Genomic DNA, 23,685 nt, shown 5'->3' with positions numbered 1-23,685 from the left:
AGATGGCAGTTTCAGATAATAATGAATCCCAACAAGTTTAAATCTCAAAGTGTTTTCCTTGGAAATTGTATCGCCACGCAACTTAACAGTTTTCTGTGCCAAAACACTGGATATTAAGTTTTGATCCAGCTCTTTCAACCCAGTTGAAGTGCCAGATTGCCCAATTATGGAATTTCACATGGACCACATGTTTGCTAATACTGCTGTTCTTCGTGCTTACCTCCCATTTGTCTTCTTCACAACCCAGTAGCCCATTTTGCTTTGTTTTGTTTTTTTCATTATTATTGCTAATCATGAAAGCTAACGTTCACTGCATGCTTACTGTGGACTTGACCCTCGCTGAAAATTGCATATGCATTTGCATCTAGTCCCCACAGCAAAAATCTCTGCACAAGTGAGAAAACTAAGGCTCAGAGAATTTAAGTAACTTTCCCAAGACTCTGCAGTGGTGAGTGGCACAGTCAGAAAAGCTCAACCTACATCAGTGTGACCCAATATCCAGGCTCATAACTGAAATTCTTCTGAAAGGTCTGAATTTATGGGTTGGAAATAGACTTGAGTCTGGGCAAGGTGTGATTAGGATTTTTTTCTCCCTCCTCCAGGACAGGAGAGGGCTGGAACACATGGGGCTGAGCATGGGGAAGGGAGGAGAGGGGAGAGTGTGGGGCAGGCAGGTTAAGGGATTGGGGTGGGGAGCACAAGGGAGCGGTTCACAGCAGTGAGGGGAAGACAAGAAGAACCACTGGACAGGGAAAGCAAAGAACTCTTAAAGCACCTGTGACTCAAATTCGGTCGTTTTTCACATTCTTTTGGGAAATCTATTAAAAGTAGGCTCCCGTTCATATAAATTAAGGTCAATCCATTAGAATAAACGCTGTGTTTTACATATTGTTCTAAAAACGGTGTGTGACAATGTTCTGTTTTGCTTTGAAAAAAGTTGTATCTGCATACAAACTTGAGTTGTGCTGTCCAACATGGTGGCCACTTGCCACACATGGCTACCGAGCACTGGAAATGTGGCTTTATGTCTAAATGAGATGTACTGTTGAATGTAAACACATACTGCATTTTAAGACTTCGTATGAGTCTAAAATGAGATGTACTGTTGAGTATAAACACAGATTGCATTTTAAGACTTAGTATGAAAAAAAAAGAGTAAAATATCTCCTTTGCAATTTTTGAAATGACAGCATTTTGATAGAAAATAATATACATCATTAAAACTAATTTTTCTTGTTTCTTGTTAAATTACATACGTGGCTTGCATTATATTTCTCCTGGGCAGTGCTGGTTAGAAACATATGCAAAAAAGAACTTTTAACAGTGGTGGCCTCTGGAAGGCGCCAGGGTAGGTAATGGCACTTCTTTTTCATGATTAGTCTTTCGTTCTGTTAGATTTTTTTTTTCTTAAAAATGTAAATCTATTGATTTCTCAATTCAAAGTCAGAGTAGGAAAATAGAGAGGGAGAGGTGAGGTGTGAGGTGTGGGCCTCACCCCAGGGCTACTAAATTAGAATTCTGGGGAAGAGAAACAAAGGCAGGCAGGCAGCTGCAATTCAAAGAGCTCCCAGGTGACTCTGATTCACAACCGGCATCCAACTGTCTTACTACAGACACATACCTGGCTGTGCAAGTTTCTATCTCAGAGGAAGAGCACTGGGTTTAGGAAGTGGACTATCTAGAGGTCACATGCAGTCCCTAAGCCACTTACTAGCTTTACAAGACGATGGGCAAGTGGCCCAGCTCCTCTGAGGCTCAGTTTTCTTATCTATGAAATGGGGATGATAATCTCCCCTAGCAGACTTGCCAGGAGGATTAGAAATGATGCCTTTTAACTAACTACAAAGCACATTGTCTAACAGAATGAACACTCAATACTGTCACCGTTGATGTCAATACAAAAAGGCAGCCAATACATAATCTTATGTTCTCTTCAGTCACTTGCCTGAATCGTTGGAATGCCAGCCCTGAGAATGATCCTCCAAAGCACTGGGTGGAAACCCATTTCCCAATGGCACATTTAAGGACTCATAAATCACCTTCTTTTGAATGTACTTACAATTGACATTAGAGTTAAAATATAGTGTTGAAGGTTTGTTCCATGGTATAAAACCATTCTGTAGTCTGCCACCACCATCACTTCTACAAACCGTGGATAGGACAAAAAACGCTTTGTTCTTCTGTGGGTCCTCTTTTCTCTTGTGCTGTCCGTCTTGTTACCATAGGCAGAAAGCGCCTTTGTTGCTAAGCTGCTCCTTAATCCCGCCACATCATCAGCCAGGCTATGCCTTGCTCCCCATCTTCTCCTTCTCATTTTCCTCTTGTCTTTGCTGTGACTATTTTTGTGTTCTGCAACAAATTGGATGGCATGCATTACATTTCAACCCACTTCTCTTTCATAGTAAGATTTAATTTGCCACATCTTAAAATGATGCCTCTGTTGTCAAATTACCTACAGAATCAAGTTCTACACACTGTGGACTCTCCAGGAGAAACTCAATCTGTGCTCTCTCATCTAAATGACTAAGGACTTGAAATTAGCTTCCCTGGCACCTTCCATAAATGCTCACTTAAGGTCTGAGAAAATCAGGAATGAGTTTAAGGGAAACAATTGCCTATGACTGTTTTCATTTGGTAACAAAAGTCTTGCTGGGGTTTAAGTGGTTTTCATTTATTGTTCTTTGCCATAGATATAGTCAGGGCCAGCACAGGTACTGAGCTTTACAGAATGGAAATGGAGATGTTTCCTACACACTGCTCTTGATACACAATGAGCTATAGTATAAAGAGGTCTGAGAGGTGGCCAGGCTAATATACAAAGGAACTCTAGAAAATGCATGACAAGGTATTTTTCTATTACTGCATGAAATCATTATAATATGTGAAATGTAAGAAGATGCTATTCAACGGCTCTGAATTTTTAATTAATTTCTTTCAGGGCTCAGTTAAGGAAATAGATTAAACTCAGAGAAGATGAAGAGGCTGTTGGGTTGGTGATGTAGAATGCTTGATCAGCCCTACTCATTCTGACTCTTGCTTAGGTATGTCATCAGTTCTATACAATCCTGCCACTCAAACTGTGATCCGTGGGCCAGCAGTGGCAGCCCCTTCAAACTTGTGGGAAATGCTCCTCTGCCCCACTCCAGACCTAATAAACCAGAATCTTCAGTTTAATGAGATCTCCAGATGATTCATAACCATGTTAAGGTTTTGAGAAGCGCTAGTAGGGAACGTGGCTTGAAGCTTATATTGTTGGTGAAAATATTCAAATACCAAGTCATCAACCACACAGTAAACAGAATAAGCATAAAAGTGCCTGCCCAAATAGGCTCTGAGTAAAAACAGAATTTAATCCATTATCTTGCCTATCATCTCATAAATGTGCTTTATAGTTTTAATGCTGGCAGCTTGTAGTTTAAAACAGGCAACAGAATAGTACAACTGACGAGTATGCTTACCTAAGATACAAAGAATAGAATTTATTATACCAATAACAACAACAAAGGTTAAATTGGAAGTGGTTTCATTTTGGAAGGGTTCAAATATTTGATCATAAAAACCATTGCTAAAACAATCCATTTAGGCCAGGATGTGTATTTTGCCTGATTGTTTGCAGTTGTTAAAAAATAGTGAAATCAGTCCACACTGTCGAACAAGTTTTATGTGGTCCAGTCATAGATCACATAACTACCCCAAAGTCTGGTACACAGTAGGATTCAATATGACATTCTTTTCTGCCAGTGTCTTTTGAGAACATCCATATATGTTATAACCAAGCCATATGGGTATTTACACTATTTTTCAGTTATTGAATGACTGTGGAACACATACTAGTCAAGTACCTACTATGGGCCAAGCATTGAACTAGGCTGTTTTGTGCAAGTTATCTCACAATTCCTCTCAAGATGAAAAAAATTAACGGTTACTTTATAGATGAGGGAAATAAGTCTCAAAGAGATTGAGCAACTTGTCCAATGTCACATAGCAGAAAGTGGTGGTATGAGGCGTCAGACATGGGTTTGATCTATACCCTAAAATGTACTCTATTAGAGCAAGATTCCTCAAGAGCCCTGGATTGGGATGGGTACATGGTTTTTACAACAGGTGTATGGAGGCCATGTTGAAAATCAAGTGGTTTTTAATACATGAAGAAACAATGTCATTCATTTTACGAAAGAGAAACAATTCTGTTTAATGTCTCCTGTAAAGGCTTAATATAATTATTATGATCAGTAAAGTTTCAAAGATTTTAAAGTCTCATTTTTCTTTCTATTTCAATCAATTTATGCTCTAATCTTTATTATTTTCTTTTCTCTTCAGGCTATAGATTCCTTTTCTCTTCCTTTTCTGGTGTCTTTTTTTAAAAAGATTGATTGATTTGAGAGAGTGAGTGAGCGAGCTAGAGAGCAAAAACAGGAGGAGGGGCAGAGGTAAAGGGAAAGAGAAACTCAAGCAGATTCTATGCTGGGGTGCAGCCTGAAGCAGGGCTTGATCTCACAACCCTGAGATCACCACCTGAGACAAAACCAAGAATCAGATGCTTAACCAACTGAACCACCCAGGTCCCCCTCTTTTTTAGTATCTTAAAGGAGAAGGTTATATTATTAATTTGAGATAGTTTTTCTTTCTTAATAGAGCCATCAATGGTTCTAAATTTCCCTTCAGGCACTGTTATACCTGCATCCCTGAAATTCTGGTATGTTCTATCTTCATGCTTATTCATCTCAAACTATTTTCCAAACTCCCTTTTGACCTCTTGGTTACTTCAGCATGTGCTGTTTACTTTCCACATATTTTTGAATTTCCTATTTTTTTTTATGTTTTTGATTTCTACTTTCATTCTATTGTAGTCAGGTGGTACTACGTATTACCTCCATCCTTTTAAATTTATTGAGGTTTTTTGTTTTTGTTTTTGTTTTTATGGCCTAGTGTATGATCTAATCTGGAGAATGTTCCATGTGCACATCACAAGAATCTGCATCCTGCTGTCACTGCACGGAGTGTTGTATAGATATCTGTTGCGTGTTGTTGGTTTACAGTGTCATTCAAGTTTTCTACTTCCTGTTGATCTTCTGTCTCTCTGCTATAGCCATTATTGAATATAGGATTTTAAAGTCTTAACAATTATGTGAATTGTCAATTTGTCCCTATATTTCTGTCAGGTTTTGCTTCCTGTATGCGGTGCTCTGTTAGGAAGTGCATGTATATTTATACTGGTTAAATCTTCCTACTGAATTGGCTCTTTTCTTAAAATTATAAAACATGTTGATAAACTTTATCAACAAAGTAATGTGAAGGAATCCAGTCAGTACATGATTCCAGTCCTAGGAAATGTCCACAATAGGTAAATCAAAAGAGAGAGAAAGTAGATTAGTTGCTGGAGGTGGGGCAGGGATTTGAGGGGTTGAGAGCTACAGGGTACAGCGTTTCTTTTTCAAGTGATAAAGATGTCCTAAAACTAATGGTGATGATGGTCACACGTATCTATGAATATACCAAAAGCCATTAAATTGGACAGTTTACAAGGATGAATTGTATGGTATGTGAATTTTATCTCAAAAAAAGCTGTTTAAAAAAGAAAATATGTCACTTGGTTTGTGAAAAAGAAATAATCCTTACTTAAGGTCTTCCAAAAATATTTTGATTTATCAGAGAGAAGTATACTTGCAGTGGGAAAAACACTCAGGAAATGCTGTATTCACTTTTTGACCACTGACAGGGAAAAACATACTCTCAGAGTATCATCAAAGGGGAGGTGTGAAAATCTGAGCAGGAACTCAGGCACTAACTGGAAACAAGGTATACTTATTTAAATAACAGAGCTAAATAATTTCAGGCATTATTAATCACAAAAGACTACAATTTATAACAGAGAACAACACATGTAAATTCTACATTTCATTTACAAGTAACCTGTGTATCAAAAAAATAATTCAGTATACTTTATGAAAAAACAAGAATAAAATTACTTCATCAGAATCAAAAACACCTTCTAATATATAATACTTCCCAGTCTTTTACCTATCTGATCTTTAATCCTCACAAGTTAGAATCCTATTTTTTTAAAGATTTTTTTTTTATTTATTCATGAAAGACACACACACACAGAGAGAGAGAGAGAGAGAGAGAGAGGCAGAGACACAGGCAGAGGGAGAAGCAGGCTCCATGCAGGGAGCCTGATGTGGGACTCGATCCCAGGACCCCAGGATCACACCCTGGGTCGAAGGCAGGCGCTGAACCGCTGCGCCACCCAGGGATCCCCTAGAATCCTATTTAGTGACCTAATTAGCTCAACTAATTTCAACCACTTTATCCATTTTAACAGGCAAATTTTAATTTAACATTAAAAATCATATGAGCTTGGGATCCCTGGGTGGCGCAGCGGTTTGGCGCCTGCCTTTGGTCCAGGGCGCGATCCTGGAGACCCGGGATCGAATCCCACATCGGGCTCCCGGTGCATGGAGCCTGCTTCTCCCTCTGCCTGTGTCTCTGCCTCTCTCTCTCTCTGTAACTATCATAAATAAATAAAAATTTAAAAATATTAAAAAAAAATCATATGAGCTTTAAGGATTCAAATATTCACAATGGCTATAAATGCATGAACATTTTTATTGAGAATTGAAAATACAGAAATTACAACTTGTATACCTACTGAACTCCCCTGCCTCTGAATAGAATCTGTAATAACAGAGAATAATTTCCACCAAGGGACATATGGTATTAAGATAAAAAGAAAGTCATCCACATTTCTCTTTAATGACCTTGTAGCATAATAGAATTGAGGCTTGTGTTTCAAATTTGCAAGGGCACTTTGCTACTAGTTTTATCAGAATGGGCTACATAATGAAATTTTGCTCTGGTGGAAAGCACAGTACAAATTGTGTACTTTTGCTCTTCCTTCACCCTACCCCCCAACACATAGCTTTATATATTAGCACTGTTTATTGAGATATAATTTATAGAGGCTCTTGGGTGGCTCAGTCAGTTAAGTGTTTGACTCTTGATTTCTGCTCATATTATGATCTCAGGGTCCTGAGATTGAGTGCATCGAGCTCCACACCCAGTGGGGAGTCTGCTTGAAATTCTCTCTCTCCCTTTCCCTCAGCCCCTCCCTGTCCTCTCTTCCTCTTTAAAAAAAAAAAAAATAGACAATTTACATAGCCATAAAATCCATCCTTTCAAAGGGTATAATTCAGTGGTTTTTAACATATTCATAAAGTTGTGTGACATCACCATTATCTGATTTTAGAATATTTTCATTGCCCCCTAAAGAAACCCTGTACCCACTAGTGGTCACTCCCCCTCTTTCTCTCCTGCCCCTGGAAACCACTAACCTATGTTTTGTATCTATGGATTTGCCTATTTTGTCATTTCATACAAATGGAGTCCTACAACATGTTTTCTTCTGTGATTGGCTTCTTTCACATTTTATTTATTCATTCTTTAATTGGTAGGCATTTGGGTAAACAACTCAGTTGAATAATACTGCTATGAATGTGCATGTACAAGTTTTTGTGTGACTATGTTTACCTTTCTCTTAAGTATATACCTAGAAGTAGAACTGCTGAGTCATTTAGTAACTCTGTGTTTACCATTTTGAGGAACTATTGGATTATTTTCCAAAGCGGCTACAGAATTTTCTTGCCTTTTCTTTTTTTTTTTTAAAGATTTTATTTATTTATTCATGAGAGAGAGAGATAGAGGCAGAGACACAGGCAGAGGGGGAAGCAGGATCCACACAGATAGCCTGACACTGGATCCCAGGTCTCCAGGATCACGCCCTGGGTTGAAGGCAGATGCTGAACCGCTGAGTCACCCAGGGATCCCCAAGGAAATGCAAATTAAAACAACATTAAGATACCACCACTCATCAAGTAGAATGGCCAAAATCTGAAACACGGACAACACCAAAGGCTGACAAGGATGTTGGAAAACAGGAGTGCTCATTCATTGATGGTGGGAATGAAAAATGATATAGCCACTTTGGAAGACAGTTTGTCAGTGTTTTACAAAACTAAACATGCATATGATCTGGCAATCATGCTTTTGGTATTTTCCCAGAGGACATGTCCACAGAAAAACCGGCACATGGATATCTATGGCTAATATTCATATTTGCAAAACTTGGAAGCAATTAAGATGTCCTTCAGTAGGTGAATGAATAAACTGTGGTAGAGCCAGACAATAGAATGTTATTCAAAGCTAAAAAGAAATGAGTTAGCAAGCCATGTAAAGACATAAAGGGACCTTAAATGCATACTGTTAAGTGAAAGAAGCCAATCTAAAAAGGCTATACACTGTATGATTCCAACTATATGACATTCTGGAAAAGGAAATTATGGAGATAGCAAAATGTCAGTGGTTTGCTAGCGGTTGGGGCAAAGAGAGATGGACAGAACACAGAAGATTTTCAGAACAGTGAAAATACTCTATGAAATCATAAAGATGGATACATGTCATTTTATGCATTTGTCCAAATCCACAGAATATAAAACACTAAGAGGAAATCATAATATAAGTGTGGACTTTAGGTGATTATGATATAATCATTATGCTATGTCAACATGGATTCATCAACTAATAAATGTACCTTCTGGTGCAGGATGTTGATAGTAGGGGAGGCTATGCATGTGTAAGAGCAGGGGGATATATGGGAAGTTTCTGTATCTTCCTCTCATTTTTCTGTGAATCTAAAATGACTCTAAAAAATAGACTTATTACAAAAACACCTACCAAAAAGCAAAAAAGCATGTGATACCTTCAAAAATCAAATGCACATTTGATTTTGCAACTTGAACCTTTGCATGCACTTGGTAAACAAATTTAGGCATACTGGACAGCTGGAAGTGGCAGTGGCGTATTTCATAAGGCCATGTCATAGGCACTTAAGTTGTAACATTTTATAACAAGAAGATGAGTTAATATTGGCTTTTACAACTGTTCTGGCCTTGCTGACTAGTATAGAGAAGCTGTACACCTCATGCTCTGAAGGGAGCAAGCTTCCAGCCCTTGTTGACCTTGGACAAATAACTGGCTCCCATTTACTCTCCACGCTCCCATTTATACAGCTGGGTAAGAACACTACCTATTTCATAGTCTTGCTCTGAGGAATAGTCAGAGATCATGCATATAAAATACCCAGCACATAGGAAAGCCACCAATAAATAGAGTTTTTTTTTTCATTTTTTTTTACAAGTCATAAAGTCATAACTAAAAGGAATCATCACAGGGAGAGTGTGTAAAAATATTTTTCTGGCTTACAGTAACAATTCAAAGATTAAAAACTGTTTATACCCTTAAATTATCTTTCCTAAGTCACTTCTCTAGATCTCCATTTTCCTGGCCTGATTCCTGCTTCTATGTTAAGGTGGTCTTGAGATGAGAATTAAATTACAAAGTGTACAGAAAATTCCTTATATATTGGGGCCCCTGAATGGTTCAGTCTGTTAAGCACCAGCTCTTGATTTTGGCTCAGGTCATGATCTCAAGGTCCTGGGATCAAGCCCTGTCTCTGGCTCCAGCCTCCATGCTCAACAGGAAGTCTGTTTGAGAATTCTTTCTCTCCTTCTCCCCTTGCCCCTCCCCTTGCTTGTGCACTCTCTCTCTCTAAAATAAATAAATAAATCTTAAAAAAATGAAATTCCTGATATATTATAAATTGAATTCTAAAAATTACTTCTTGAACACCTATTTTGTGCAAGGCACCAGAGCTAGGTAAGGTGAAATAAACAACAGTAACAACGAAACAAAAATAAAACCTGGGGCCAATCCTTAAAAAGAAAGTTTAAAGATTTAAGACATTCTCATTATTTAAAACCTCATAAATCCTCAGTTGGGGATCCCTGGGTGGTTCAGCGGTTCAGCACCTGCCTTTGGCCCAGGGCGTGATCCTGGAGCCCCAGAATCGAGTCCTGTGTCAGGCTCCCAGCATGCAGCCTGCTTCTCCCTCTGCCTGTGTCTCTGCCTCTCTCTCTCTCTCTCTCTCTCTATCGTGAATAAATAAATAAATAAAAATAAAACTTCATAGTAAAAACAAAAAACAAAACCCTGTAACATTTGGTTATTTTTTGGTGAAAAAATATTTTAAATGAGCTTCGTGTCACATTGCTAAGCAATAAAATGCATATGACATTACTAAATAACTGGAATCATTTTGGAAAACAACATCCAGGCTTTGTTACTCAGCAGTTACTCATTGAGAGTCTCACATCCACTGGGGTAGGGCTGAGGAGATTCAAATGTTAACTTTAACACAGTTGGGAAGTTAATTATTGCTCTTTTCATAAGGTTTATCAAAATTTAACTGAATTTCCTTAAGGCACTGAACCACCTTGTGACCTCATGGTCTGAATGGGCAGAGAAATCATAGCACAGAACCAAAGGGAAGACCGGCCCCACCTCCTTCTGCTCCACCCTGGCTTGACAACCAGAAGGAAGCTGGACAGGACTCATGAGTAGGTTTTCACTTGGCTTCTGGAGGCTGACCAGCTCTGGTGCATGGCCCTGCCCTAGTGCTACTCTAGCTGCCCCTCTCTGCTTCTGAGTCTCAGTTTCTCCATCTATAAAATGAGGGTCATAGCAGCTCCTTAAAGGGTCAACTGGGAGGCTAAAAGAGATGGCCCACAAAATACCCTCAGCGCAAAGCACAGCACACGGTAAGGATCCATCAAATATTTACGGTGATCGTGATGACTTAGTTGTTATCTCTTCACTAGTCATATGCCATATATGCCCTCTTTGGGAACTAGGAGGTTGATATTAAGGTTGCTTAAGTCAAACAATGCTATTTTAGAAAGGGAGGAAGGTAGGGAAGAGAGCTACGGGATGAAGACCCAGTTCCTGCCCCCATGGAACTCCCAGGCCAGGGACAGCACATGAAGATTGACAGGGACACAGACAGCCTGAGATGGAACTGGATCTGAACAAATGCCACAAACACTTCCACCTCAATGGCTCCAACGGCTGATGACATACAGGGAACAAAAAGTAGAGGCCGATGGCAGCTCCCCTGGCTGTCTTTGTTCCAGGCAGATCTAAGATCTGCATGAATCAGGTAAGTTCAGAGAGTTAATGAAGTCTTCAGACAGGGATTCTGTAGGAGAGAAAAAGCAATGTACTGGGAACAGAGGAAGAAGGATAAACAAGCACAGTGTGTGTGTGTTGTGCGGTGGGAGAGCGGGTAAAACATAAAAACAAAAACAGCCATAAAACCAATGAATGTTCTAATAATAAAGAACAATGAATTTCCAGCAAATGGGTGGGGAAGGAGCTAGGGGGGAAACTGTCTTATAAGAATGAAAACTCACAAATGTTCAATTGTTCTCAGGGTCCTCAACTTGCTCGCTTTAAAAACAAGAGTCCCTAGATACAGGGATCTTGCCCCCAAACCCATTTCTCTGTACACGGAGTGAGCTTTGGGGAAAAAAACAAATGGCATGTCCCGGATCTAGTGACACTCCATACTCAGTACAAGCAGGGAATATGTGCAAAAGGCAGTGGTGGAAGAGATTTTGCTGAGACTCCTTTTAGCTGGCCAGGACGTTTATAAACGATGTTTCCCTGAGAGTGGTTTATGGAACATTAGTCCCAGAACGTATTTCCAAAGACAAATAATGTAAGTTTGCAAAATATTACATAAAGCATTTACATCTGGGACTTTGTCCATGCTCATTAGCATTTTAAGAACTCCAAGAAGTCTTTCAGGAAAGAAACCAGTGTACGTTTGTTTAAACACATAATTAGGGGCTCTTGGCTGGTTTACAGGGCAGGTGGTAGGAACTGACCCAGTCCTAGAAAGATAATGAGATGGAGAGAAGTATACTGGGGGGCTTTCCTTCTGAGGGTGGGGAGGAAAAGGAGATGCCACTGGAAGAAAAACACTTCAGAAGCTTCTGGTAGAGTTCAAGAAGCTGAGATGGGCTGTGGGTCAAGGTGGTGGGAGGCATGTCTGAAGGTCATCCCACCATCTCCCAGAGAGTGGGTGCCTCCAGCCAAGTGGGGAGTCAAATTTGCTGACTCAGGCACTATACCCAAAGGCCCTGCTTCCCCTCTCTCATTCAACAACTTGCATCCCACTCAACTAAAAGAGTAACAAAGGGCTACTACCATCATAATAACACTGGCTGAAGTTTGATGAGTGGGTTCCTGGGTGGCAGGTGCTCTCTAAGCACTTACATGTGGATTAACTAGATAACTCCTCAGAGCAACCCAATATGGTGGAGGCTTTTATGTCCATTTCAAATTGAGGCACACCTGAAGTAACTTGAGAAAATCTTTAAGGAATATCTATTTGAGGTAGTGTAATATGCTGAACATATCCAGGCCTGCATTTCACTAAGAGACTGTTTGGTCTTGCTATTAACATTCTGCAATATACTCTTCTGGAAATGCTGGTTTTGATCCATTCCATCTCTTAGCAGTAAGGGGAGGTTGGCAGTGGGGTGCCAGTTGCCCATAGCCGGCCACCCTGCAATACCTGCAGCCTGCTTTCCATGGCCACCTCTCAGGCCCCCTTGTGACACTTCTGAGAAGAAATAAAATGTGAGCCACACGTGGAAGTTAAAAATTTCCAGTAGCACCTTTTAAAAACACCAAGAGGAACAGATGAAATTAATTTTAATAAAAGTTTCTGTTTAACCCAATATATCTAGAATATTATCATTTCAACACATGGCACTAGCCCCATTTCGAAGGCTCAGGAGCCACCTGGGATTGCTGGCCACCACCTAGGACAGTTCATTCTAGGTGTTTCCAGAGTGAATACTGGATCCAACACACTTATTCCAGGTAAGTATGGGCTTGGGACTCAGAGGGACCTGTGCTGAAATCCCAGTTGCTCCTTCATTCCATCTGAGTGACTTCAGGCAAGTCATTTAAGTTCTTTCTGCCTCAATTTCCTCATCTGTGAAATGGGGATAATGATAGTTTCTCCCTGATAGGGTGGTGGGGAGGATGAAAGGACTTCATACACGAAAAGTCAGGAAACAGGGCTGGGGCAAAACCCTCTAGGGGCATTGGCTGCAGTGCCCTCGTGACCCAGGCTGAGCACCCCTTCAGGCTGCTGAAATCAAGAGGCCCCAAGGCTTGCTGCTGTGCTGACACTTCACTGCAGCTGTAGGTGGCCCCAGGCTCAATGTGGTGCCTGTGGGAGGTCCGAGGTATCACTCCCCTATCAGAGATTAAAGAGCAGTTGGCGCTGGAGCTCTTTAAAAAGCCTCCTAAGCAACTCCTAGGGAGCCTATCTCCCACATTCCTTTGATACGTGTCTCCTAGCTTACATGGCCACTGAGGACTAGTTTACAAACCACTGCCTGCAGTACAGGTCCTTTCCCGTCCTCGGGTCCATGCCTCAGCCACCATGGAAATGACAGGTCACAGGGATATATTATAATCTGATTATATATTGGAACCCCCTGGGAATGCTCCCCAGCCACAGGCCACCTTCCTGCAGCACCCTGGCCCAGCCCAGATATTTTGTTGCTTTAATTTCAGCTACTGCTGTGAGGACTTTAATCCCCTAAATGAATGAAAAGCCTGATATCTTTCTCTATGGCATTGAAATAGCTTCTTAAAAGGATCTCACTAGTATATTCTTTTTATTTTAAGTACTGTACTGTATTTATTGATATATAAGTTTATATAGTCTGTTTGCAAGATGAACCATCTATCAGTATCTACATCAATATTGTTTTTTTTTAAATATATTTTTTTATAGCAGCAATGTCCACAATAGCCAAACTGTGGAAGGAGTCTTGATGTCCATTGACAGATGAATGGATATTACTCAGCCATTAGAAAGGACAAATATCCACCATTCACTAGTTTATTCTTAATTATCTTTACACACAAAAGAAATCTGGTGGTACTTCCCAATCTCATATGAGTTGTACTTTGAGACATCATCACTGCTTCCATGGATGGCCTTTCCTTGATTTGCAGCTTGGAAAGAACACAGGCCTGGGAAGTAAGAGGCCTGCATTCAGAGCCCACTTTTTTCATTCGCCCTAGCACAAGATGATGAGCCATGATCCTCTGATCCATAAGAAGAAGAATTAGAAAAGAAATTCTCTCTAAAGTTCTTTCCAGGATTAGAAATTTGTGAGTGCTTATTTTTTATCAGATAAAAGGAAATAATGCTGGCAAATGAAGTCCTAAGATTCACAATGGGTCAAACCCACCACAGTCTCCTTTCTAGGTCACTGTCACTCTTAAAGAGGGTATCAAAGAAATAACCAAACATTGGGCAGGGTGGGAGGGTAAAAGGAGACAGAACACTCCACAACAGAGAGGGACCCACAGGAAAGACATCTGTGGCAGCTGCTGTTCAGTAACGTGAAGGGAGGTGTATGGTGTGCACCTCGGTTATTCACTGCTGAAATGAATAATAGTTGCTAAAAACCATTCCCATTCTCTCTAATCTAACTTGTTACAGTGGAATAGAATCAAATATGAGAATTTGGAAATTGGCTTAAAAGAAAAAAAAATAGAGCATAACCAGTCACCTTTAGAAAAGCCATATATTGCCCCCAAAGCATAGAAGAGGAACTTGGGACTCATGGGGTCATGTGTCCCATTCCACTTCCTGCAGGAGTATGTGGTCATACAGGGCTGAATCTCACACTACTGTCTATGTCTTCCTCTTATACCCTCAGGCTTTCTCTCCCTGCGCACACGCATGTGCAAAAGAACAGTTACTCTTACATATCTGGGGCTTCCTCTCTAACTCTTTTCACCCATGAACCAACAAAGTACATTCCCACTATAAACTGCACTAGCTTGAAATTAAAAATTGTCTTTCTAGATACTAATCAGAAACAGAACAGCAGCAACATCCCTTTTCTTTTGGCACAGAAAATGGCTTTGAATAACAAGTTCAAATTCAGCCTCTCTTAGCCCACCTCTCTGCACCTGTCTTGGACAAATTCATTCTGCAATCCCTGATGTTTTCCTGTGACACCATCCCGTGACAGCATGACAGCCATGGTGCACGAAATATGTGTAATAAATGAGGGAAGCCATGTATGAAATAAGTGTGTGCAAATTAACAGAATGAAAAGACAAGCCACAGACTTGGAGGAAACAGTTGCAAACTACATATCTGATAAAGGGCTTGTATCCAGAATATATAAAGTACTCTCAAACTTCAATAATAAGAAAATAAACATTCCAATTTTTTTAATGGGTAATAGATTTGCTCAGACACTTCACCCAAGATACATGGATAGCAAATAAAGCATATGAAGAGATATTCACATCATTAGTCATTAGCGAAATGCAAATTAGATAGCATCACACACCTGTTAGAATGGCTAAACTTAAAAAACAAAAACATACAAAATACTAGCAATACCAGGAGGAACTGGCACTTTTATACCCTGCTGACAGGACTACAAAATGGTACAGCCACTTTGAAAAGTAAATGGGCAATTTCTTATAAAATTAAACATAACATTTACCACATAAACTAGCAATCTCACTTATTGGTATTTACTCAGTTAACAAACAAACAAACTTATGTTCATTCCAAAATCTGTATGCAAATGTTTATAGTGGCTTCACTTGTAGCTGCCAAAAAATTGTTCCTCGACTGGAGAATGAATAAACAGAGTGTTGTCTACCCATACAATGGAGCACTACTCAGCAATAAAAAAAAAAAAGACAGATTCCTGACAAAGGCAACAAAATGGATAATTCTTAAATGCTCTAGACTTCGTGATTCTATTTATATGGACTTCTGGAAAAGCCCAAACCAGAGAGAATAAAAACAGGTGGTTGGGGCAGCCTGGGTGGCTCAGTGGTTTAGCGCCGCCTTCAGTCCAGGGCCTGATCCTGGAGAACCAGGATCAAGTCCCACAACGCACTCCCTGCATGGAGCCTGCTTCTCCGCCTCTCTCTCTCTCTCTCTCTCTCTCTCTGTGTCTCTCATGAATAAATGAATAAAATCTTAAAAAAACAAAACAAAACAGGTGGTTGACTACCAAAGACACCAGGAATGGTTCTCAATCTTAGTTGTGATGATAGTTACATGACTATAAGCATATACCAAAACTTACAGAGCTGTGTATCAGAAAGCATGAGTGCTTGCTGCATATAAATTATACCTTGTAGAAAAATGGAAAGAAAATGCTAGAAAATATTAATGGAAAGTTAATAGATTTATAAAGAAATAAATAAGTAAGTAAAATCATTGCAGAAAAATTCTGAGGCCAAGCATTTTCAACACCTGGCTCTGATTCTAATGTCCAGGGATCAATAAACATGGAAGCATTTAACCAACATTTGCCCCTGGCTTGAAGGCGCACCTTCTCAAAGTCCACCACCCACATACACACAAAGCATCATATCTTGTATGCCCTTAAGCTCCTTTTTGTGACCTTCAAAATGCTTCATACTTATTGATTTTCAGTTGTACAGAATGCCTATGCAGAAAGATCTGGTTCAGGGACACCAGATCTGGCTCAGTGGTTGAGCGTATGCCTTTGGCTCGGGTCATGATTCTGGGGTCCTAGAATCAAGTCCTGCATCAGGTTCCTCATAGGGAGGCTGCTTTTCCCTCTGCCTATGTCTCTGACTCTCTCTGTGTGTCTCTCATGAATAAATAAATGAAATCTTTTTTTTTTTTTTTAAGAAAGAAGTCTAGTTTATACATAAACAGACTTGGGTCACCCATAAATGGCTCCCATAATGATTCTATTGTAAAGAACCTACCTTGGGCAGATACAAAGTTAGAAAATTTATATCACAGTGGCATGATAAAATAGCCCTTAATTAAACAAGTGGATTATTCCCTTGTATGAAGAGAACCAAGAGGTTCAACAATGCCCTACTTCAAAAAGATGGCTCCCTCAGGTGACAAATCCTATGAACCGCAAATATCCCTGCCTCTGTTGAGTCTGCACACCTGACCAAATTCCCTCAGGCCCTGACCAAACACTTCTGCAGTCTCTTACATCCCTTCTTTAGAGGGGATGGGTATCATAACTGGTTTCAGGGGCTTACTGCAAAGATAAACAAATTGGCAAGCATTATATGACCCTTTTTCCTCAACAGACAACAGGTTTCTGACACAAAATGATAGAGACAACCATAATTGATGACAGCTGATGCAGAAAAGCCCTGGTTTGGGGTGCAAGGCAATAAGCCCTCTTACTGTCTCTGGATCCAGAAGCTTACCAAACAGTGCTCGAGGGAGGAGGAGGCAGGAAAGCACATCATACATCCAGGGGTCCTAACTCCAGGTCCAAATCTAACTTGCCACTTTACAAGTCCCAACTTCAGACTGACTCTCATGGGCTTCAAAGCACAGGTGAGTGAAATCCAGGAATAAGGCAGTCTTAGCAAATACTGTACATTGACAATCTTTCTATTGGTAGGAGAGAGAAAGAGAGAAAAAGAAGGAGAAAGAGAGAGAGCAAGAAAAGAAAAGAAAAGAAAAGAAAAGAAAAGAAAAGAAAAGGAAAGGAAAAAGAAAATAAAAGAAAAAGAAAAAGAAAAGAAAAGAAAAGAAAAGGAAAGGAAAGGAAAGGAAAGGAAAGGAAAGAAAAGAAAAGAAAAGAAAAGAAAAGAAAAGAAAAGAAAAGAAAAGAAAAAAGAAAAGAAAAAAAGACAGAGGGATATCAATCAAGGTACTCAGATAAAATGTCAAAATACAACCTAACCGTGCTGTCCTTTTGTGCTCAATGAAATTATTCTGATTAAGTGGCTCATTCCTGGTGGCTTTGTTCTTGATACCTGCTCTGGGTTTAGGGCTGATGCCGTCCCTCCAAACGGCTGAAAATGTGACCTAACCTTATAATGATAAAGATGAATGGGTGAGTAAAAGAAGTGGAGAGGGAGAAAAATGACAGTGGGGAGCAAACCTAAATGGGAAGGAAAACAGCAATGACACTGGCAACCAAGTGAAAAGTTACTTGAGAGACAGAATAGTCAACTGCAATGTGCAGGTGTGGAATATGTTTAGATCACAAGCTACATAAATGACCTTTAAGAAGGCTTTGCAGGGACAGCTTGGATATTTTTTTTTTTTTTAAGATTTTACTTATTTATTCATGAGAGACACAGAGAGAGGCAGAGACACAGGCAGAGACACAGGCAGAGGGAGAAGCAGGCTCCATGCAAGGAAGCCCGACGTGGGACTCAATCCCTGGTCTCCAGGATCACGCCCTGGGCTGAAGGCGGTGCTAAACAGCTGAGCCACCCGGACTGCCCAAGCTTGGATGATTTTAACATATGTACTGTGTAGGTTATATGGGGGCAATTATCGCTGGTTTTGCTCAGCATGGTATATTTACATTACAGTCACATAAGAAAATACCCTCATTTTTCAGAGATGTATTCGGGAGTCTTTAGACAGGACATGTCATGATACCTGGGTTTATTTTAAAATACTCCAGCAAAAAAGGCAAAAATAGAAAGCAAACGTGGAAAAGTCTTTGCTATCATTAAGTGTAGATGGTGTCTTTATGGTGGTTCATTTTACTGTTGCCTCTACTTACATCCATGTGCCTCAAGATGTTATTAGCATGCTTTTTTGAAGACATGATGAAAGATGTTAAACAAATAAATAAGCACAAATATAAGAAGAAAAAAAAACAGTTCCTGTATCAGAAGTTTCTTTTCTACTAACCTTTATTTTGCTGGAGTATTACACTATTAATGCTGCTGTTTTAGAAAAGCAATATATATATATATGTATATATATATTTTTTGTAAATGCCACAAAGAAGGCAAAGCTAAGGAAACAGGCTCAAGAATTTAATTATTCAAGACAGGAATCTTCTAGGAGTTACTTATATTGACTATCTATTAGATACAGTCACCAAAGACAATAAAAAAAGAGAAAAAAAAAGATATAAAGACTGAGGGACAACAAGGGGTCAGAGAAAGGAAATGAAGCCAAAACAATAAACCCCAAGTCGGGGAAACTATCTTTAAAGATTCAAATCTTGGGACACCTGGGTGGCTCAGGGGTTGAGCCTCTGCCTTCGGCTCAGGCCATGATCTGAAGGTTTAGGGATGGAGTCCCACATCAGGCACTTCACAGGGAGCCTGCTTCTCCCTCTACCCATGTCTCTGCCTCTCTCTGCCTCTCTCATTAATAAATAAATAAAATCTAAAAATAAAATAAAATAATAAAATAAAATAAATAAAAGAAAAGGAAAGGAAAGGAAAGGAAAGGAAAGAAAAGAAAGAAAAGAAAAGAAAGAAAAGAAAGAAAAGAAAAGAAAAGAAAAGAAAAGAAAAGAAAAGAAAAGAAAAGAAAAGAAAAGAAAAAAAAGATTCAAATCAGCCCTGGGTGTGAGAGCCAGTTCTCTCCCTTACACACTGTGGATGTGTTCATTCACCTCTCCAAATTCAGCTTTCTTATTTGTAAATGGGAATAGTTGGCGCATCCTCCAATTATTTGAGCTGTTGCAGGGGTCAACAAAATAACCCACCATGGGCTTTCACGCTGCCCCAGCACATGGCTCCTTAAATGTTGCCTGTTCTTGTGTCCACAGGCTGAACAGCTAAGGAAAGGATAGGAAGATGCAGAATGGGTATGGGTAGGAAGGGGTAGGCAGGCTGGCTTCTCATAGAAGTAACTCATTAGCCAACAACCACTGACCTGCTCAAGCCCAGGCAGGACTGTGAGGGTGGCCAAAGCTTCTGTCATAGCCTGGAACCCTCCAGCTGTCCCAGAATTGTTTACTTACAGCTCCCCACTTAGAGGTCTGTCCTTCATTCTGTCTCTCACTCCATTTGGGCCCATCTATCCCGGCCACTAATCTAATCAGCTAATCTATGCTAAACTATTAATGGGATCCCAGAGGTTAATGTGTAACAAGTATACTCTCCAAAAGAGGCAAGCTGGAAGCTAAACTCTCAGTGAGTCATTAGAGTCTTGGTGGGAATTCCGGACATCAGGCAGGCATTCTCCAATCCAATGAAATTGTAGGCAAGCATTTTAAAAATCCTGCCAGGGAAAGTAATTCATATCTGACTGTAAACGAATCAACAATGCACAGGGAAAAAAAAAAAAAAAAACCCTCTACATAGACCAGGACAAAAGGGTTATGGACATTGGTATGTTTTTGAGGTTTGTGTCCTCAGGCAAGCCTAGGTGATGGACTGCTCTGCAGATGGCAAAATGCAGGGAGGAGGTCAGGATTAAAATATACAATCCATGTACATCACTTGGAACAGTGCCTGCCACATAATACGTACTCAACAAATGTGAGTAATTGCTGGTATCATCTAGGGACTCAAATGAAAGTCAAAGATACTCTGAAAACTCAAGTGAAAAGGGATTTTCTAAATGGAGGCTTCCATTTGTATTTTCAATGGAGTGAGGCCCACAGGGTGGCACACTGGAGTTAGAGCTGGGTTCAAGTGTCAGGCCCACTTCCTACTAGCTGTGTGACTTTGAACAAGTTGTTCAGCCTCTCACAGCTACAATTTTCTCAAATGTAAATAAAGGATAATAATATCCACTCTATAGTAGGTAGATATTAAGAAGTGACTATAAATGAAGATGCATGGAAAGTGTGTTGCACAGTGATCCCAAATGCACATAAGATCCTAATAAAGTTGTATTTAGTTATCACCTTGTATTTTCCAACCTTTATGATTGTACCCTTGGGAGTCCAACCAACAAGTGAGAGTACATTCTAGTTCAGAGGTTCCAGTTCTAATGGAGACTAAACCACGGTACTCCCAGGGTCAGTCCAATAGGCACAGGGCAATTTAGCAGGGTTGTGATAGAGCCTCAGTGTTGATCAGCCTCAGTATCCCAAAGAAGCAGAAACAAGGCAGGATTTTTATCTATCTGGTTATGGAGACTGTCTCATTCAAAGAAAAAAAAAAATCATGGGATCATGGCTTGGCTGTTGGTCCTCAGTCACAAATGCCATGGGGCTTACAAAATAATTGCATGCCAGTACCTCCATTTCTTTTTAAGTGGATTTTCTGATTGTGAAACTATTATAAAATTGTGGCAAAAATATAAGAATATAAATAAAAAGATAAATGTTGCCTATGTTCCTGCCATCCAGAAATAATCCCTTTTTAATATTTCTATATATATTGCTTCATATTTTTTCTTTATATACATGTGTCCCACTATACACTGGTATCATATCTGGTCATGATCCCCAGAGCCCTGGGACTGAGCCCCACGTTGGGCTCCCTGCTCAGTGGGAAGCCACTTCTCCCTCTCCCTCTGCCTCTCCTGTTTGCTTATGCTCCCACTCTCTCTTTCTCTCTCTCAAATAAATAAATAATATCTTTAAAAAAATGAGATCATACTATACATACTTGTTTATCACTTGCTTGCTCACTATATATATGAAACATGTCAGTATTAACATAAATCTGTATGATCATTTTTGATGGCTACATAGGACTCCATCAAACGTATCCCTCATAAATTATTGGTGTATCCTCCTACTGAAGGACACTTGGGTTGTTTCCAGCCTTTTGATATAATAAACAACACCATACTGAATATTCTCACACAGACACCTTTACACAATCGTCCAATTATTTCCTTAGAAGTGGCATCGATAGGTCAACAAGTATATAATTCTTAAATGCCTTAAAAAAAAAAACAAACCAGCAGGCCTTGCTGAGATGAGAGGGCAAGAGAGGCATTCTAGTAATGGAAAAACACTGCCTTTTAGGCCCAGACAAACAAAACAGCCTCCTGTTGTCCTTTCCCCCCTGTGCCTTTCTCTCTCTCACCTACCAGGAAGCACGTCTATCTCACTGATAAGAACAACTAAATGCTCCTGTGCAAAATTCAGGGTCAGAGAGTGTCTGTGAGACAGAACTCGGGGTTTCATCTGGAAATGCAATGTGAAGGATTGGCAGGAAGTGGCTTATAAAAGCAATAAACTGCTGAAGGGCTCCCCCACCCCCACCCAGCCTGCCACTCGGCCCCCTGGTGTGTGGGGCACGCAGGCAGGCAGGCAGGCAGCTCAGTGAACTCTACCCACTTGTGTAGGGGACACAGCAGTAACAAGGGCATGTCACAGGAAAGAGAAGATGCCCCACACCCCATCCTGAATCCTGAGGAACTCACAAACAGGATGAAAATCACAAATAAATGCAGATACACTCAATTGGCTCAAATGTACACACACAGTCATAACCAATGATGACAAAACAGAGACAATGTAGGAAGGGCAGCCACTGGGCTAAGAGAAACTTGCGAGGAATGAATTTTTAAAATGCTGCATTACGCAGAGAGAGAATAAACAAAGAGAAGGGGCTCTCAGCCCCACCATTTGCTGGCAGACTGACCTTGGGCAAGTCCCATAAGCCCTTTATGACCTGGTTACGAAGATCTAAGCTCAGCACAGGAACCTGATTAGCTTTGGGTTTTTGGCATTTTGAATTTTCCTTTCCTTGCTGTGTTGTTTCAATTTCTATTTTCATGACTCTCCTTTTTAATCTCCCATTCAGTGATTGTCTACCATCTGCTAAACACTGTCCTGGGAGCTTTCATTATTTCACACTCATTTAGCCCTAACTACACCCTTGAAAGGTATGTGTTATTCTTACTTTGTGCTCCAAATGTGCTTGAGGTGACCCAGCTGACTGGAATAAAGACGGTTCCTGGTTTTATCCTCATGGCACAGAGGAGTCAGGATATATGCTATGGCTGAATGCACACACGGATGAATAAATTAAGTTGTTGACTCCCTTCTAAACGCATGCTATTTTCACTATATAAGACTCCTTATGCACATGTCATCTTAATATGAGTTATCTCAGAATCTGTTTTGATAATCAGACATACATCAAGAATTAGAAATGAGCAAGACTCACAATCCATCTGTAGGTAACAGCGTAAAGCTATAGTGCCTAGCGCTGGGCAGGATCCCATTATCCAGCAATTAAAGGGTTATATACACCCAACTCAGCAGGGGACTTCCAGGGGCCAGCTCTGAGGTTAGGGCAATCTTAAATTCCAATGGGTTCCTAATGAATATAGAGGTGATCACTCCTAGAAATAAGTAACTTAACATCCCAGGACTATAGTATGCTCATCTGTACAGAATTAGGCCGTTGGCCTAGAGCTAACTACCAGTTTCCTCCAGAAAACCTTCTGTCATCCTATAAGAAGTAGAGAGCAGGGATGAAGAATGCCAAGTCCAGGGCAAAGCAGGCAGCAAGCCATGGAGAGTGGTTATTGCCTTAAATCCCACATTAGCAGGGACTCTCACATTTAGCTGAACTTCTGGGTCACGTGGAGCACTCAGTGAACCCACGATTCTTGTTCCTTCTCACTGGCCTGAGAGAGAGGGTGTGTGTGTGTGTGTGTGTGTGTGTGTGTGTGTGTGCATTTGTATGAAGCTCCCAGGATACTTCTAAAGTTTACCCTTGCTACCAACAACTGCTCTGGTGGAAATCTCTGAAGCTGAATGGATTAGTATTTGTAGAAGACATGTTCTGCTCTGGTCAGAGGGACTTCTCCCACCGCCCACCTACTTTCACTCCCTGTGCGCAAGCTACCTGGTTTTGGATGTTTCCGTGACCTGCTGGTCCATCCCTGTAATGGCTGCTGGTCAATTGTGCCATATTCCAAAGTTCTTTCCAACTGTTCTGAGCCTCCTGCATCTGTATTCAAACAAGGGGTGCAGAAGCAGCTGGAAGAGAGAAACCAGAGTGGCAGAGTCCAGCAGCAACCTTTGGAAGAGCCAA

At 40.4% G+C, this 23,685-nt stretch overlaps 1 protein-coding gene across 4 annotated transcripts in view; it reads right to left on the bottom strand.

Annotated features, from left to right (window-relative positions):
- Nucleotides 1-23,685, bottom strand: part of ADAMTS9 (ADAM metallopeptidase with thrombospondin type 1 motif 9) — a 160,440-nt gene that overhangs the window by 127,182 nt on the left and 9,573 nt on the right. For all 4 annotated transcript variants that reach the window (XM_072785511.1, XM_072785514.1, XM_072785513.1 and 1 more), the window contains exon 4: nt 2,060-2,349. In XM_072785511.1, the coding sequence (XP_072641612.1) occupies nt 2,060-2,349 (290 nt within the window). The remainder of the gene's footprint in view (nt 1-2,059; nt 2,350-23,685) is intronic.

This window comes from Canis lupus, chromosome 19, assembly GCF_048164855.1.
Source record: "Canis lupus baileyi chromosome 19, mCanLup2.hap1, whole genome shotgun sequence".
Lineage (NCBI taxonomy): Eukaryota > Metazoa > Chordata > Mammalia > Carnivora > Canidae > Canis > Canis lupus.
Note: the sequence above shows the minus strand (reverse complement) of the source record. Positions and strands in the feature narration are given on the sequence as shown.